This window comes from Mauremys mutica, chromosome 5 (genome assembly GCF_020497125.1).
Source record: "Mauremys mutica isolate MM-2020 ecotype Southern chromosome 5, ASM2049712v1, whole genome shotgun sequence".
Taxonomy (NCBI): Eukaryota; Metazoa; Chordata; order Testudines; family Geoemydidae; genus Mauremys; species Mauremys mutica.
The window spans coordinates 61,426,907-61,440,465 of NC_059076.1; the positions used below are offsets into that span (position 1 = coordinate 61,426,907).

A 13,559-nucleotide genomic window follows, 5' to 3' on the forward strand; every position below is an offset into this window, starting at 1 on the left:
CCAATTACTGGCTAATAAAGGGTCAGTCCAGCAGCATCTCAATCTGGTTTGTTCCACCTGTTGTGACCCGGGGCTGTTAATAAACAAGAAAAAGTTGACCTTAAGTCCGGTGCAACGCATAGAGTTTATTGGAGCAGTCCTCGACTCTACTCAGGCCAAAGCCTTCCTACCTGAGACTTGGTTCCAAGCCATGGCAGACCTCATCTTGTGATTCAAGCCCACCCCCTCACCACGGCTCACACGTGCCTGAGATTGTTGGGCCACATGGCGGCCTACATTTATGTGGTCCGACATGCACGACTCCATCTGAGGCCCCTGCTGGTGTCAGTCTACATCCCCAACAGACACAGCATGGACTGGGTGGTCAGGGTCCCAGACCATGTACTGTCATCACCCACCTGGTGGCAGAATCCAGCACTGATGTTGGAGGGGGTTCCCCTTGTGGCTCCATCACCATCGGTGACCCTCCTCTCTGATGCTTTGGACCTGGGGTAGGGAGACCACCGGAGCGATCTCAGCACACAAGGCCATTGGTCGAGTTATGATTGCTCCCTACACATGTCAGGGAGCTCAGAGCAGTTCACCTGGTCTGCCAAGCCTTCCTACCTCTCATAAAAAGCAGGCTGGTCCAGGACCTGACGGACAACACAACTACTATGCTCTATATCAACAAGCAAGGCAGAGCCAGATCATCTGCTCTTTGCGGGGAAGCTCTCAGGCTCTGGGACTTCTGTATACAACACAGCATCCATCTCATAGCCACACATCTCCCTACAGCCAGGAACACTTTGGCAGATTGCCTCAGTGGGGCCTTCTCATCTTGCCATGAGTGGTCCTACCATCCAGAAGTGGTCAGCATCATCTTCCAGAGGTGGGGGACTCCCCAGGTGGACCTGTTCATGTCTAGGCAGAACAGGACATGCCTCATTTTCTGCTCAATTTGGGGGATTGACCGAGGTTCCCTGTCAGACGCTCTTCTACTTCTGTGGTTGGGGGCTCTCCCCCCCCCCCACTCTCTCCCCCAGCACAGTGTCGTTAATTCACAAGGTCCTCATGAAGATCAAGCAGGACAGGTTGAAGGTGATCGTCATAGCGCCGGGCTGGTAGCACCAGCCCTGGTTCGGCACGCTTCTGGACCTCTTGGTGGCTGCTCCGTTACACCTACCGCTCAGGCTGGTCCTGGTGGCCCAAACTATGGCAGTCTTCTGCATCTGAACCTGGTGGCACTGCATTTGATGACTTGGCTGTTGCATGGTTAAATGCAGAGGAGCAGGAGTGCTCAGCTGGTGTCCAACAGGTCCTGTTGGGCAGTAGAAAACCTTTCACCAGAGCGACCTACCTGGCCAAATGGAAGTGTTCGCTTGCTGGACCTCAGATAAAGGCATTTGGCCCGAGTGGGTCTCACTGCAGTTAATCCTGGGCTACTTTCTGCATCTCAAGCTCCAAGGCCCATCCCTTGCATCTATCAAGGACCACTTGGTTGCTATCTTGGTACTCCATCCGTCGCTCAAGGGTAGGTCAGTTTTCGCCCAGGACATGACTGCCAAGTTCCTCATGGGCCTCGAGCGCCTCTACCTGCACATCAGGAGACCCATCCCTCCATGGGACCTGAATCTTGTGCTGTCATGGCTCATGGGGCCCCACTTCAAGCCTCTGGCTTCCTGCTCTCTTTTCCTCCTTTCCTGGAAGGTCGTGTTCTTGGTTGCAATAACATCTGCCCACCAGGTCTCTGAGATTAGGGCACTTACCTCGGAGCTGCCCTATATGGTCTTTTACAAAGACAAGGTTCAGCCTCACCCAGCTTTGCTGTCCAGGGTGGTCTCAGTTTCATACGGGCCAGGACATTTACTTACCTGCCTTTTTTCCAAAGCCGCATAAGTTGGAGGAGGAGCATAGATTGCATTCTCTAGATGTCAGGAGGGCGCTAGCCTTCTACATTGAAAGGATCAAGCCATTCTGCAAGTCAACGCAATTGTTCATCAAGGTGGCTGACAGGATGAAAGATCATCCAGTGTCTACTCAAAGAATTTCTTCTTGGATCACTGCCTGCATTCGCTGCTGCTACGATTGGACATAGGTGCCACTTCCAGCGATGGTTACTGCCCACTCACCCAGGAAGCAAGCCTCTTCAGCAGATTTCCTATTCAAGTGCCTATCTAGGACATCTGTAGGGTGGCCACCTGGTTGTCCAGCCACACGTTCATGTCCCATTCACACTTACCCAGCAGGCCCAGGACTATGCTGGCTTCGGTAGAGCAGTACTGCCAGCTGCTACCAGGGGTTCTCAAACTTGGTGTCATGACCTCTCAGGGGGTCACGAGGTAATTACATGGGGGGTTGTGAGCTGTCAGCCTCCACCCCAACCCCCACTTTGCATCCAGCATTTATAATGGCGTTACATATATAAAAAAGTGTTTTTAATTTATAAGGGGGGATCACGCTCCTAGGCTTGCTATGTGAAAGGGGTTACCAATACAAAAGTTTGAGAACCACTGCGCTGGACTGTGAAATCTGAGCCCACCTCCATTGATACTGCTTGTGAGTCACCTAGAATAGAATCAACATGAGCAAGCACTCGAAGAAAAAACGGTTACCTACCTTTTCATAACTGTTCAAGAGGTGTTGCTCATGTCCATTGCATTCCCCACCCTCCTATTCCTCTGTCAGAATTGCTGACAAGAAGGAGCTGAGAGGGCATAGGGTCGGCGGCGCCTGATATACCGCCACATGGGCGTGGCACGGCACCAGAGTCAACCCTACGGATACCGCTAAGGTAGAAACCTCTGACTGTGCATGTAGGTGCACACACGTATAGAATGGAATGAACACGAGCAACACATTTAGAAGAACAGTTACGAAAGGTAGGTAACAGGTTTTTTTCTTCTTTAGGGCTAAAGACTATTGGAGTGGGCCCCCAGTGATTTGGCAAGCATGGAAGTTTTAAAATAAATAAGACAGCTTCCTTATATTTCCTATTTTACCTAAAACTTCTGCCTTGTCCCTTATTTTTCCTTCTTGGTTGCAGCACCTCCTTCCTTGACCTATATACAGCTGGACTTTTGAAAACAGCATTCTATTGTCTAGTGACAACACCCTATCCCTTACAAATAACATTTATTCTAAAATTGTTGTTTAAGCTTTAAGTGGTGAATTTAAAAGTTCAGATTCAGTCAGCTGGAAAACACATCAAACCCCTTTCCTGTCGTATTCCCAGGTGTCACAAGCAAATGTTATAGAATTGAGGCCAGTGTCTTTATGAGCATTGCAGGCAAAAATTGGGAGGATTCTCTTGGCTATTTTCTCTTCCCCACTAGGATGGGAGACCTTTTTGGGAGTTTCTGCTGCTATACTGATGCTACCCAAGATCTGTTGATCTTGCCATGTCTGGTTGTCTAGTGGGTGAAAAAGAATAGTACACAGGTATTTCAGATTGAAGCATTATGAACACCAGCCTACTGGACTGATTGTGGGACAATTCCTAAGCAGGGAGGCCTGAAAGAAACAGAATCTGGATCTACAAAAAGTTATTGGACTGAATTTTCAAAAGCATAGATAATAATCAACTATAAATAAAACATTTCTGGGGGAGCAAGGCTGGCCCAGTGGTTGCAGCACTGACCTGGGATATGGGAGATCCAGGTTCAATTCACAGTTCCACCACAGACTTCCTGTGTGACTCTGGGCAAGTCACTTAGAAAATTAAGAAGCAACAAATATAAACAGTAAAGAAGTTTTTTCTAATGCAATATAATTAACCCCTGGAACTTGCTTTTGAAATCTATCAAGTTTCAAGAAATTTTTAGACACTTTTATCCCAACTAGGGTACTTGCAGATGATATTCTTATATACGTAAAGATGTCAGTCTTCAAGCTACAGGCACTGATCATCAGTTGGGGTCAGGCAAGAATACACTTAAGACATAGTATTTTGGATAAATGACCAGATGCATGATGGAAGCCGCTTACCTTTCTCTGAAGGTAAGAAGTATAGGACCCTCTCACAGGCAGGATCTGGGGCAGATAAAATGGTCTGTTCTGGTATGGCAGTTCTTCTGTTTCTGCAGTGTTTACATAGGTAGCCCATTTTTTATGGATTGTTGCACAACTCTTTTTTGATGCAACTCTATCTGAGACTGTAAAATCCAGGGATATTTGAAGAGTATAGTACAATATAATTATAAATTGCAAATGCTGCATATCATATTACGGTGTTCTGCGAGCAGTTTAGATAACATTCCTTCTGTTAGGCAGGAAGGTAGCAGCTATAACAGTGTACATGTCAATGTGCATTACCTGCTTAATGCATTAATCCTAAACTGTCTTTCAGGAGCTAGGAGTTTAATCTTGCCCCTACCCCATTAAATAGACATAGAGAATATGAGATAAGTTACGATCTAGTAAGGTGACTTAATGAATGACCATGAGGAAAACAGTGCTCAAATTGCTTCTCTGTGCTGAATGTATCTGCACCCATTCCCACGTCACAAGCCTTAAAATCACCATCTGGCCCAAATATGCACAACTTTTGCATTGAGGATGGTCACTCCTGTCCAGCACAAATTTACTGTCCAGCAGTTTGTATCTTGGGTGTTACAACTTTTTAATCAAACTAGCTGATCTTTTCTCATCCATCAGTATACATGTTAATAGTACAATCATTTCTACTTAAATAAATCTTTTCAACTTAGACTAAAATCTATTACAGCAATTTCCCTGAGGAAGAGGTTGAGGTAGCTGTGGAAACTGATATATTTGAAAAGTTTAATGGAATACAGCAAGGACAAGATGATTAAAAATTAATAATCATAAACAGATCAGTATTTCACAGGACATGTATCAGGACAGTGATGCAAGAGCATTTTGTAACCTTTGTATAAAAGGTTAATTACAGTAGATTGTTACTTAAACCTGTCTAAAGAGAACAATTTAATGGCTCAGATGAGGCCAAGATAGCATAGATGGTTCTGTGCTGCTAGGGTCAGAATTAAATAGTGTAATTAATTGATTATGTTGGCTATTTGCTCCTAAAGCTGAGATCTTGTTTATAGTAGGATTCCAGATTTCACTTGGTTCCTTGGCCCTGCTTTATTTAGTATTTTTCATGAATCACAATAACCAGCATTTTACAATGGCTCCTTTCTGTGGGTAAAGGTCAACTTTTTAAACAAAATTGTTTCGTTTGTTTTTCTTTTCTCCAGAGTACGTTTGCTTGGAGCAGACTTAAGTTAGTTGCTGAACGAAAAATTGATGTTCTTGCAAATTGGGTTTCAAAGGTGCAACCAGTTTAACCAATATATACTGCACCACTCTCAGAGGATGAGATGCATGCCTGGTATGTGGGTTCTGGGAAATAGACCCATTAATTCAAATTAATGAATTACACAGCCATGTGACTGAGCTTTTAGCAGAAAACAAGACATCTTTATATAGCCCTGCAGAAAAATGATGAAATAGTGTGAGGTTTTCAGTCACTGCTCATTGTACAGTCTGTCATAATATGTACATATCTACTTCCATTCCATTAATTCTGTTCACAAATGCATGAGGTGCGTGTTACTAGTGTTTTTATGAAAATATGCTAATGAGTGTGAATATAATGTAACTGGAATATGCTTCATGCAAAAGGTCGCTTGTAAGGTATCATTATAAAGCTTATAATCTACTGAGTGTGATCATCCAATTTGTATAAATGTATCAGTTTTGTATCTGAAACTAGAAATATGAAATATAACTCTGAGATCCTATTGTAATTATGCAAAGTGTGGGCCATTAAGGGTGGTTTGGAATCTTGATGGCTCCCGTCAACCAGGAAAATTGGTTGTAAATAGCTCTGTTTACTTGCCAGCCTTCCTGTGAGTCAGGACAGGAAGAATGAAGGCTTGGGGTGTCACCTGGTACTGGAATCCATCTTAACCCTGGTGCTTTTCCATTTAGAAGGAGGGTGGGGACCCAGAGAGACAAAAGATTCCTATCTTGTGCCAAAGCTATAAAAGGGAGTGGAACAGAACAAAGGGGCAGCAGTCATGAGAAATCCCCTAGCTACCACCTTAACTGGAACAAGGACTGCACCAGGGAAAAGGATTGGGCCCAGACTAGGAAGGAGTCTAGTCTGTGAAAGAAGCTTATTCGAACATCTGAGGGTGACATTTCATCTGTAATCAGTTTCTTAATGTATTAGGCTTAGACTTGCGTGTTTTTGTTTTATTTTGCTTGGTAACTTACTTTGTTCTGTCTGTAATTATTTGGAACCACTTAAACCCTACTTTTTATATTTAATAAAATCACTTTTGCTTATAAATTAACCCAGAGTAAGGGGGAGCAAACAGCTGTGCATATCTCTCTATCAGTGTTAAGAGGGTGGACAATTTGAGTTTACCCTGTATAAGCTTTATACAGAGTAAAATGGATTGATTTGGGGTTTGGATCCCATTGGGAGCTGGGTATCTGGCTGCTAGAGACAAGAGTACTTCTTAAGCTGTTTTCAGTTAAGCTTGCAGCTTTTGGGGGACGTGGTTCAGACACGGGTCTGTGTTTCCAGCAGGCCAGCATGTCTGACTCAACAGGACAGGGTACCGAAGTCCCAAGCTGGCAGGGAAAACGGGCTCAGAGGTAGTCTCAGCACATCAGGTGGTAGTCCCAAGGGGGTCTCTGTGACCAACCCCATCATAGGAATGTTTTCAGATATTTTAAAAAGGAAAAAAGCAAAAACATTCATGAATGAAAGGGAATGTGCAACTTTCTTTAATCCCCAGCATTTAGTTTAGTGGATGGGTGTCTTGAATTTAAAACAACAAGAAAAGGAAAAAACCCTTGAATTAACTTATTTTAAAGCCGTTGTACCTTCATGGAGGTGGGGGAGGGGGCAGGAGAAGGGGGAATAAAACCTAACCCTAGCACAATATCAAGCAGTTGGAGCCAAAACAATTTCCATACTTAAATGGGTAAGTAGTTTTCAGGTTCTAAATATAAATATTAAACCAAACAAAAAATAAAACCCTTGAAGTTGGCAGCTATTTTGTAAGAGATCAGGTCTGGAAGGAAATACAGTGGTATTAAGTGAAGGTTAAAATGTGTCATTTCACCACAGCTCTGCAATATAAATAATATAGTGAAAGGTGTGTGTGTGTGTGTGTGTGTGTGTGTGTGTGTGTGAATAAAAAAAACAAAAACAGGAAAGCTATCACCTGGAAGTTTTACTGGGAGTTCATTGTCAATTAAAATAAACTTTCCTCCTTTTCCTGACTAAATAGGAGCATCTGATAGAGAATGAGGTATCCATACTGCGCCAAGTGAAACACACCAATATCATCATGCTGATAGAGGAGATGGACACTCCAACAGAACTCTATCTGGTAATGGAGTTAGTTAAGGTAAGACTATTTCAAGGAATTTTCTTTTTCATTTATCTACACATAATGTGAAGTCTAGGAAGATTCCAATATCACACAGCTCTCAGAAGACATAATCAGATGAGCATTTTGATGAGAACTTCCAATTAATCATGCAAATACTGTTGTTAAATTCCATTAAAATGAACAATTGTTATCATAAAAACAACGAGTCCGGTGGCACCTTAAAGACTAACAGATTTATTTGGGCATAAGCTTTCGTGGGTTAAAAACCCACTTCTTCAGATGCATGGAGTGAAAAATTACTCCATGCATCTGAAGCTCCACTTTGCTGGCATTCGAGAGTGATACTGCTCTCTTGTGAATTACCAATACCAAAGGCATTATGAAGCACCTCCATAGAAACATTTTAATGCATAGCATGAACATGTTACATAAACCAGGGGTTTTTGGCATATTACTCTTGGGCAGTTTTGTGCCACTGCACAAGTGCAGAATTAACATCCCTGGCAGATTTTACTCTTTCCCCACAGGAAAAATTGATTCATGCCCCCCTCCTAGGCAGTGGTCGGGGGCAGGAGGGAGTCTGGTTTGGCTGTCAGGAGCAGCAGGGGGAGATGTAAGTCACTGCCTTGGGGGCTGGTCTCTCTCTGTCCCTCTTGCTCGCTATCAAGGAGCACCCAGAGCCAGAAGGGGCAGGAGTAGGGGAGCCTGGGTGAGTGGCACCTACCCTGTACTGGACTCCAGCTGGGCTGAGGGAATGAGACTTCCTCTGACCCTGCATGGGCCAGGGCCAGGGCCAGGGCCAGGTCAGACCCATCCCCAGGAACTTCCCTGGGTTTCAGGAAGCTCCTCCCCTGCTTCCTGCCCTCATTGCTCTCCAGCCATGGGGGAGGGGGTCACTGTACAGAGAGCTGCTTCCCCAAATGCCCAACCCCCAGGCATCTGAATTTCCCCCCGCACCCAGACCACTCCCTGCTGAGTTGCCTGCACTCAAATCCCCACTGTGCCAAGACTCAGCCCCCTGCACCAAAATAAGTGAAAATGGTGTGATTATAATGTTGTTTTGACAAAATATGCACTATTTTGCAGAATTTTTAATTTTTTGGTGCAGAACTCCCTCAGAATAGCATATATAGCAGCAAAGAAGGCAGAATGACTTGCAGAATTGTTTAAAAGGAAACACCTGAAAAATATTATATAGAAGAAAAATAGATTCCCTGCTACAATACTTAGCATATTTTCCCCTTCATAAAATAAGAAAATATACAAATATACTGAAACAATCCAGAAATTTCTATGTGACATAGGTCTGATATTTCTTAGTTGCTTGTTTTGTGACAAGATAATGAATAATTTGAGTGTCTAGGCCATCTGAGTTAGATTTATAAACCTGTATCAAATCTGAGGCTTCTCTCACACATGCTTGCACACAAATGTACATTCTTATCTCTCGTACAGGAACAATAGCAAACATGCAAACTAGTCTATATGTTAAAACAACAGCAGTAAACCCAGACTATATCAGCATACTGGATGAAAGTATAAGTCAACATTTCAGAAGGTATTGCTATCTAAAAATTTAACTGTACTCAAGAACCTTTTCCGCAACATCTGTTTGCTTGAAACCCCCTGGTGAAGGTCTGTAGCTGCTGGCTCAGTACCACTGCTTCATTTCTGGCTATCTCTAGAAACAGTTTTTATGTGGCAGATGGGCTTTTTTGTTTTTAAGATGCAACTTAAAAAAAAAGGGTAATCTTTGAATATATATCCTGAATTGCTACTGCTTTCACATGTGCTACAATGCTTGGAATTCCACCCCCCAACCCAGCCAAGTCACTCCCACTCTTGTATCCAAGGTAACCATCATAATGGCACACAACTTAAATTAATTGCAGCAAGTGGAAATGCCATATAAATTAAAATATTTCTTTACTACTGTTTTTAAAAATGCTGTTACATACCCCTGAGCTATAATGGATGCTGGTAGGATATTGCACAACAGGTATGCTCAAAAAACACCAGGCGGATTCTGCCATATATTGCATGGGGCAAATATGCTGTAGAATGCAGGACTGTTATCATCCTGCCTCATCCTTATTTATTTTTACTTTTCATAATGTTTGCACTAAGTATTTCTAACATGTACTTTATTATGTAATTATTATTATTTGCATTACAGCATCATCTAGAGGCTCCAGCTGCTAGGCACTGTACAAACAAGATGCCAAGGAGCTATTTGTACAAACAAATAGGTCTGTAGTACCCTGACAAGTTTATAATGTAAATAGACAAGACAGTCAAAAGCAGGGAGAAAGGAAGTGGTGGTATCCTCCTCTTACTCCTGGGGAACTGAGGTGCAGAGCGGTGAAGTGACTTGCCCAACGACACACACAAGTCTGTTGAGTATTGAACCCAGATACCCTGAGTCCCAGTGCCTCAGCCTACAGGTTCATCCTTCCCTACCATGATAGCTGTTTCCAAGGGCTTGTCTACATGAGAAAAAAGGCTGCAGTAGCTGGTGCACTTTGGAAATGTACTAAGCTAAACCACGTGAGGTCACTCTTAGTATGCAGTAAGTGGGTCCACACAGAGAGTTAGTGAGGAGTTGCTAGTGTGCTTTAAACTCACACCCTAGCTTACTGTGCACCAACTTCTCCATGTAGACAAGCTTCAAGTTGTGCAGCGTATCTTTCCCGTATAATACATGACAGGTTTTTGTGCCTGCCTCTTGTGCAAGGATGTTGAATTACGGCTTTCTCTGACATCTTTTCAGTAGTCTGACTAGGGTACTGACACCTGATGATTTTTCTTGTCATTGCCCTTAATGTTTTTCCTTATTTAGGGAGGAGACCTATTTGATGCTATCACTTCTTCAACAAAGTATACGGAGAGAGATGGTAGCGCAATGGTCTACAATCTAGCCAGTGCACTGAAATACCTCCATGGTCTCAACATTGTGCACAGAGACATTAAGCCAGAGAATCTCCTGGTATGTCACTTGTTTTGTCATGCTTTCCATTGCTTCATCCCTCACAAATGTAAATGTTTGTATGTAAATGTTAAGATGCCAAGGAGCTGAACAATCACAGACATAGAACATGAATTTAGAATGACTGCATGCTTAAAATAAATCTTTCCATTAAATATTAATAGACATAGGGAAAGTGATCTGTGCTTAATGTGCACTAGACTCTAGACCTATCACTTACATTTTGATTCTTGGCTCTGACTTGAATAAGCACAAAACAGGGTTTAAAAATGTGTTAATGAATTATTTACAATCCTAGTTGCAATTTAAAACAAGGGTTTTAATCACTTTCTGAAGATACCAGGGTTATTTGAAGTAAGATATTTCCTCTCCCATTGCCGCATCTGGTAAAATATTTTTGATGACTTCAGTATCCTAGCTATGAACTCTGAGAGTACATTTATTTCCTCAGAAGGACCTGTATTTAATTTCCATTAGTTCCCATCAGGGACATAAATATCTACTGCTCTGTGCCTGATAGCAACAAATATTGTGGATTCTGTTTTACAAACTCCAAGTAGAAATTGGCAGTGGAGTGAGTGCATTATTCGCTGCTGCTTTGTAGCTTATATAGGCAGAGTATGCAAAAGATTACTAAGTCACTGACAGCAGAGATAGTGTTTAACACCCACATTGCACAGGTGTAAATAACTACCTACAATGCAAGGCACTGGACAACCAAGTCCAGAATCCACATCACAGGCACGGGGTCATCAGTAACTGGAAGCCTTATGTGTTAGTTTATTTAAGCTCTGTTTGTTTGTCAGTCCTGTTAATGGTGTAATGAGATTGCACCAAAGGGAAGCTGATAGAAGGGATTTATGTCTCTTACTCCAGCAGCGGCATTTGAACAAGCACAGACAACAGGGCTGGAACTTGCAAACTCTTAGGATATGGCTACACTATGCAGCTTTTAGCAACATGGCTGTGCTACTACAGCGCTGCCACTGAAAGCCACACAGTGTAGCTGCTCTTTGTCGGCAGGAGAGAGCACTCCTTCCAACAAAGTGCTTTTCGTCAGTAAAACTTTTGTCATTTGGGGTGGTGGGTTTTTTTGTTTTTTTTAACACCCCTGAACGACAAGTTTTGCCAACAAAGTTCCAGTGTAGACAAACCCTTACTAACTTAAAGAGTCCTTTCTTACCACAGCAGTCCCAATGACAACAGTGAGTAAGGATTTCCAGGACTCGGTTGTTCCTTTAGCAGTGAAATTTGAGGGGAAAAATATGTATTCAGACCTTATTTGATAAATTTTTAGTTGCAAGGTATGTGGACATTGGGTTGTTGAGCTGTGGATACAGGGATTCTAACATGGGGTTTTTATTATTATTATTATTTATTTGGTACCCTTTATTTTGTGCGAGTATTGCTATTCTTTATGGATGATACTGATTTAAAAAAAAATTATACTAAATGTTACTTTATGTGAAGTGGCTAGAATGTTGTATAAACACTATGCAGTCTAAATTAATAGTGACCCTTTAACAATAGGACCTGAAAATTTTCTGGCAAAAAAATACCCGTGGCAACTTTGAGGTAAGGGAGAGAAAAACAGAGGAGACAGTGGTTTTATCTTCAAGTGTATCTGAAAGCTTAGCCACTCTAAAGATTGCATGTTCATGCTGAATTAATTTCAATATAGTATGCTGGTCCAGAAGCAAACAAGAGTGTGCACAGTTTTAGTGGCATCCCGTGGCATGCCATAGGTGATCTCATTCATTTTAAAATAATAATGTGGTGACATCAGGATCTTGGGTGGATTGGAGTTCTGAGGCTAATCTGACATTTTAAGCCTCCATTAGTAATCGAATCAGGTATAAATAGGCACAAACACCCTTTTTGCCTAGAAAGCTTATCGAGATTACTCAACAGTTGCAAGTCTTATTCATTGTGATTGACATTGGCATGCATGTTAAGATAACATAATAGAAGTGGGTGTAAATGTAAATGTGTCAATTGCTTTTATACTAACCAGTGTTTCAATTCTTTAACCTGAGATCATCCAGATGTCTGATTGGTAAAAAGAATGAAAATCATACACTCATAAATACAAACAGTGTTGTCATTGACACGTGAAATTATATCAGGGAGCATAAGGTTTCCATTAGAGCTGTGAATTATAACAGAGTGATGACTAAGGCTATGTTTTAGTCATGGGTATTTTTAGCAAAAGTAATGGATAGGTAATGGGCAGTGAACAAAAATTCACGGACTGTGACCTAAATTCCTTGTGAACTGCATGACCATGCAGCAGCCTGTTTAGCGCTGCACAGACGCTCAGGGAACCTGCCAAGCTGGGACCTGCTGGAGCACCTCTCCCCTGTCCCCAACTCAGCCCCAGACCTGCTGCCCCCAGGGGAGGGGCAGCCCAAACCCAGCCCTGGCCCAGACTGACTGGGGCAGGTGCTAATTGGTCCAAATCCTCACAGCAACTTGAGCGCTGTTTGGTTTGTATTCTCGCACCTCATTGTGGAGAGAACTCCTGGTTTAGGGCCATGAAGGAGTGCAGACTATCAGGCACCTCCTGCTGGTCCGGCCCACCCACTCCAGGACGTAATTTCACTAGGAGGGTGGTGAAGCACTGGAATGGGTTACCTAGGGAGGTGGTGGAAACTCCATTCTTAGAGGTTTTTAAGGCCCAGCCTGACAAAGCCCTGGCTGGGATGGTTTAGTTGGTGCTGGCCCTGCTTTGAGCAGGGGGTTGGACTAGCTGACCACCAGAGGTCTCTTCCAACCCTAATCTTCTATGATTCTATGATAATGGATGCTGGGACTTGTAGTCTGTGCTGGCCCACACGCTCTGGCTCCAGAGAGAAGACTTTGTGATTGGTTCTCATTGGGCAATGAAAGGTTATTGCTAAGGTAGAGGTGCCAGTGGGCGGAATGGCCTCCCTTCCCCCAACCCAAACTCAGCTCTGGCCTGGACCTGCTGTGACCGGGGGAGGGGCCCCTACCCTGCTGCCCCAGCCCTAGAGCTGCTGTGGCAGGGAGAGACACCTGTCCCTCCCAGGTGCTGCTGCAGGAAGAGAGAGCTGGGGGGAGTCCTCTCTCCCCACAGTAGCCCCAGGGTACCCTCCTGCACCCCAAACCCCTCATCCCCAGACCCACCCTGGAGTCCACACCCCCAGCCAGACCCTTCAACACCCCCCCCCCCCACACACACACCAACCCTCTGACTT

General features: G+C 43.5%; 1 protein-coding gene across 7 annotated transcripts in view; it reads left to right on the forward strand.

Annotated features, from left to right (window-relative positions):
- DCLK2 (doublecortin like kinase 2) overlaps nucleotides 1–13,559 on the forward strand; it is a 137,726-nt gene that overhangs the window by 105,943 nt on the left and 18,224 nt on the right. For 6 of the 7 annotated variants that reach the window (XM_045019586.1, XM_045019588.1, XM_045019587.1 and 3 more), the window contains 2 exons: nucleotides 7,251–7,370; nucleotides 10,195–10,341. In XM_045019586.1, the coding sequence (XP_044875521.1) occupies nucleotides 7,251–7,370; nucleotides 10,195–10,341 (267 nt within the window). The remainder of the gene's footprint in view (nucleotides 1–7,250; nucleotides 7,371–10,194; nucleotides 10,342–13,559) is intronic. The other variant, XM_045019589.1, reaches the window with a different exon arrangement.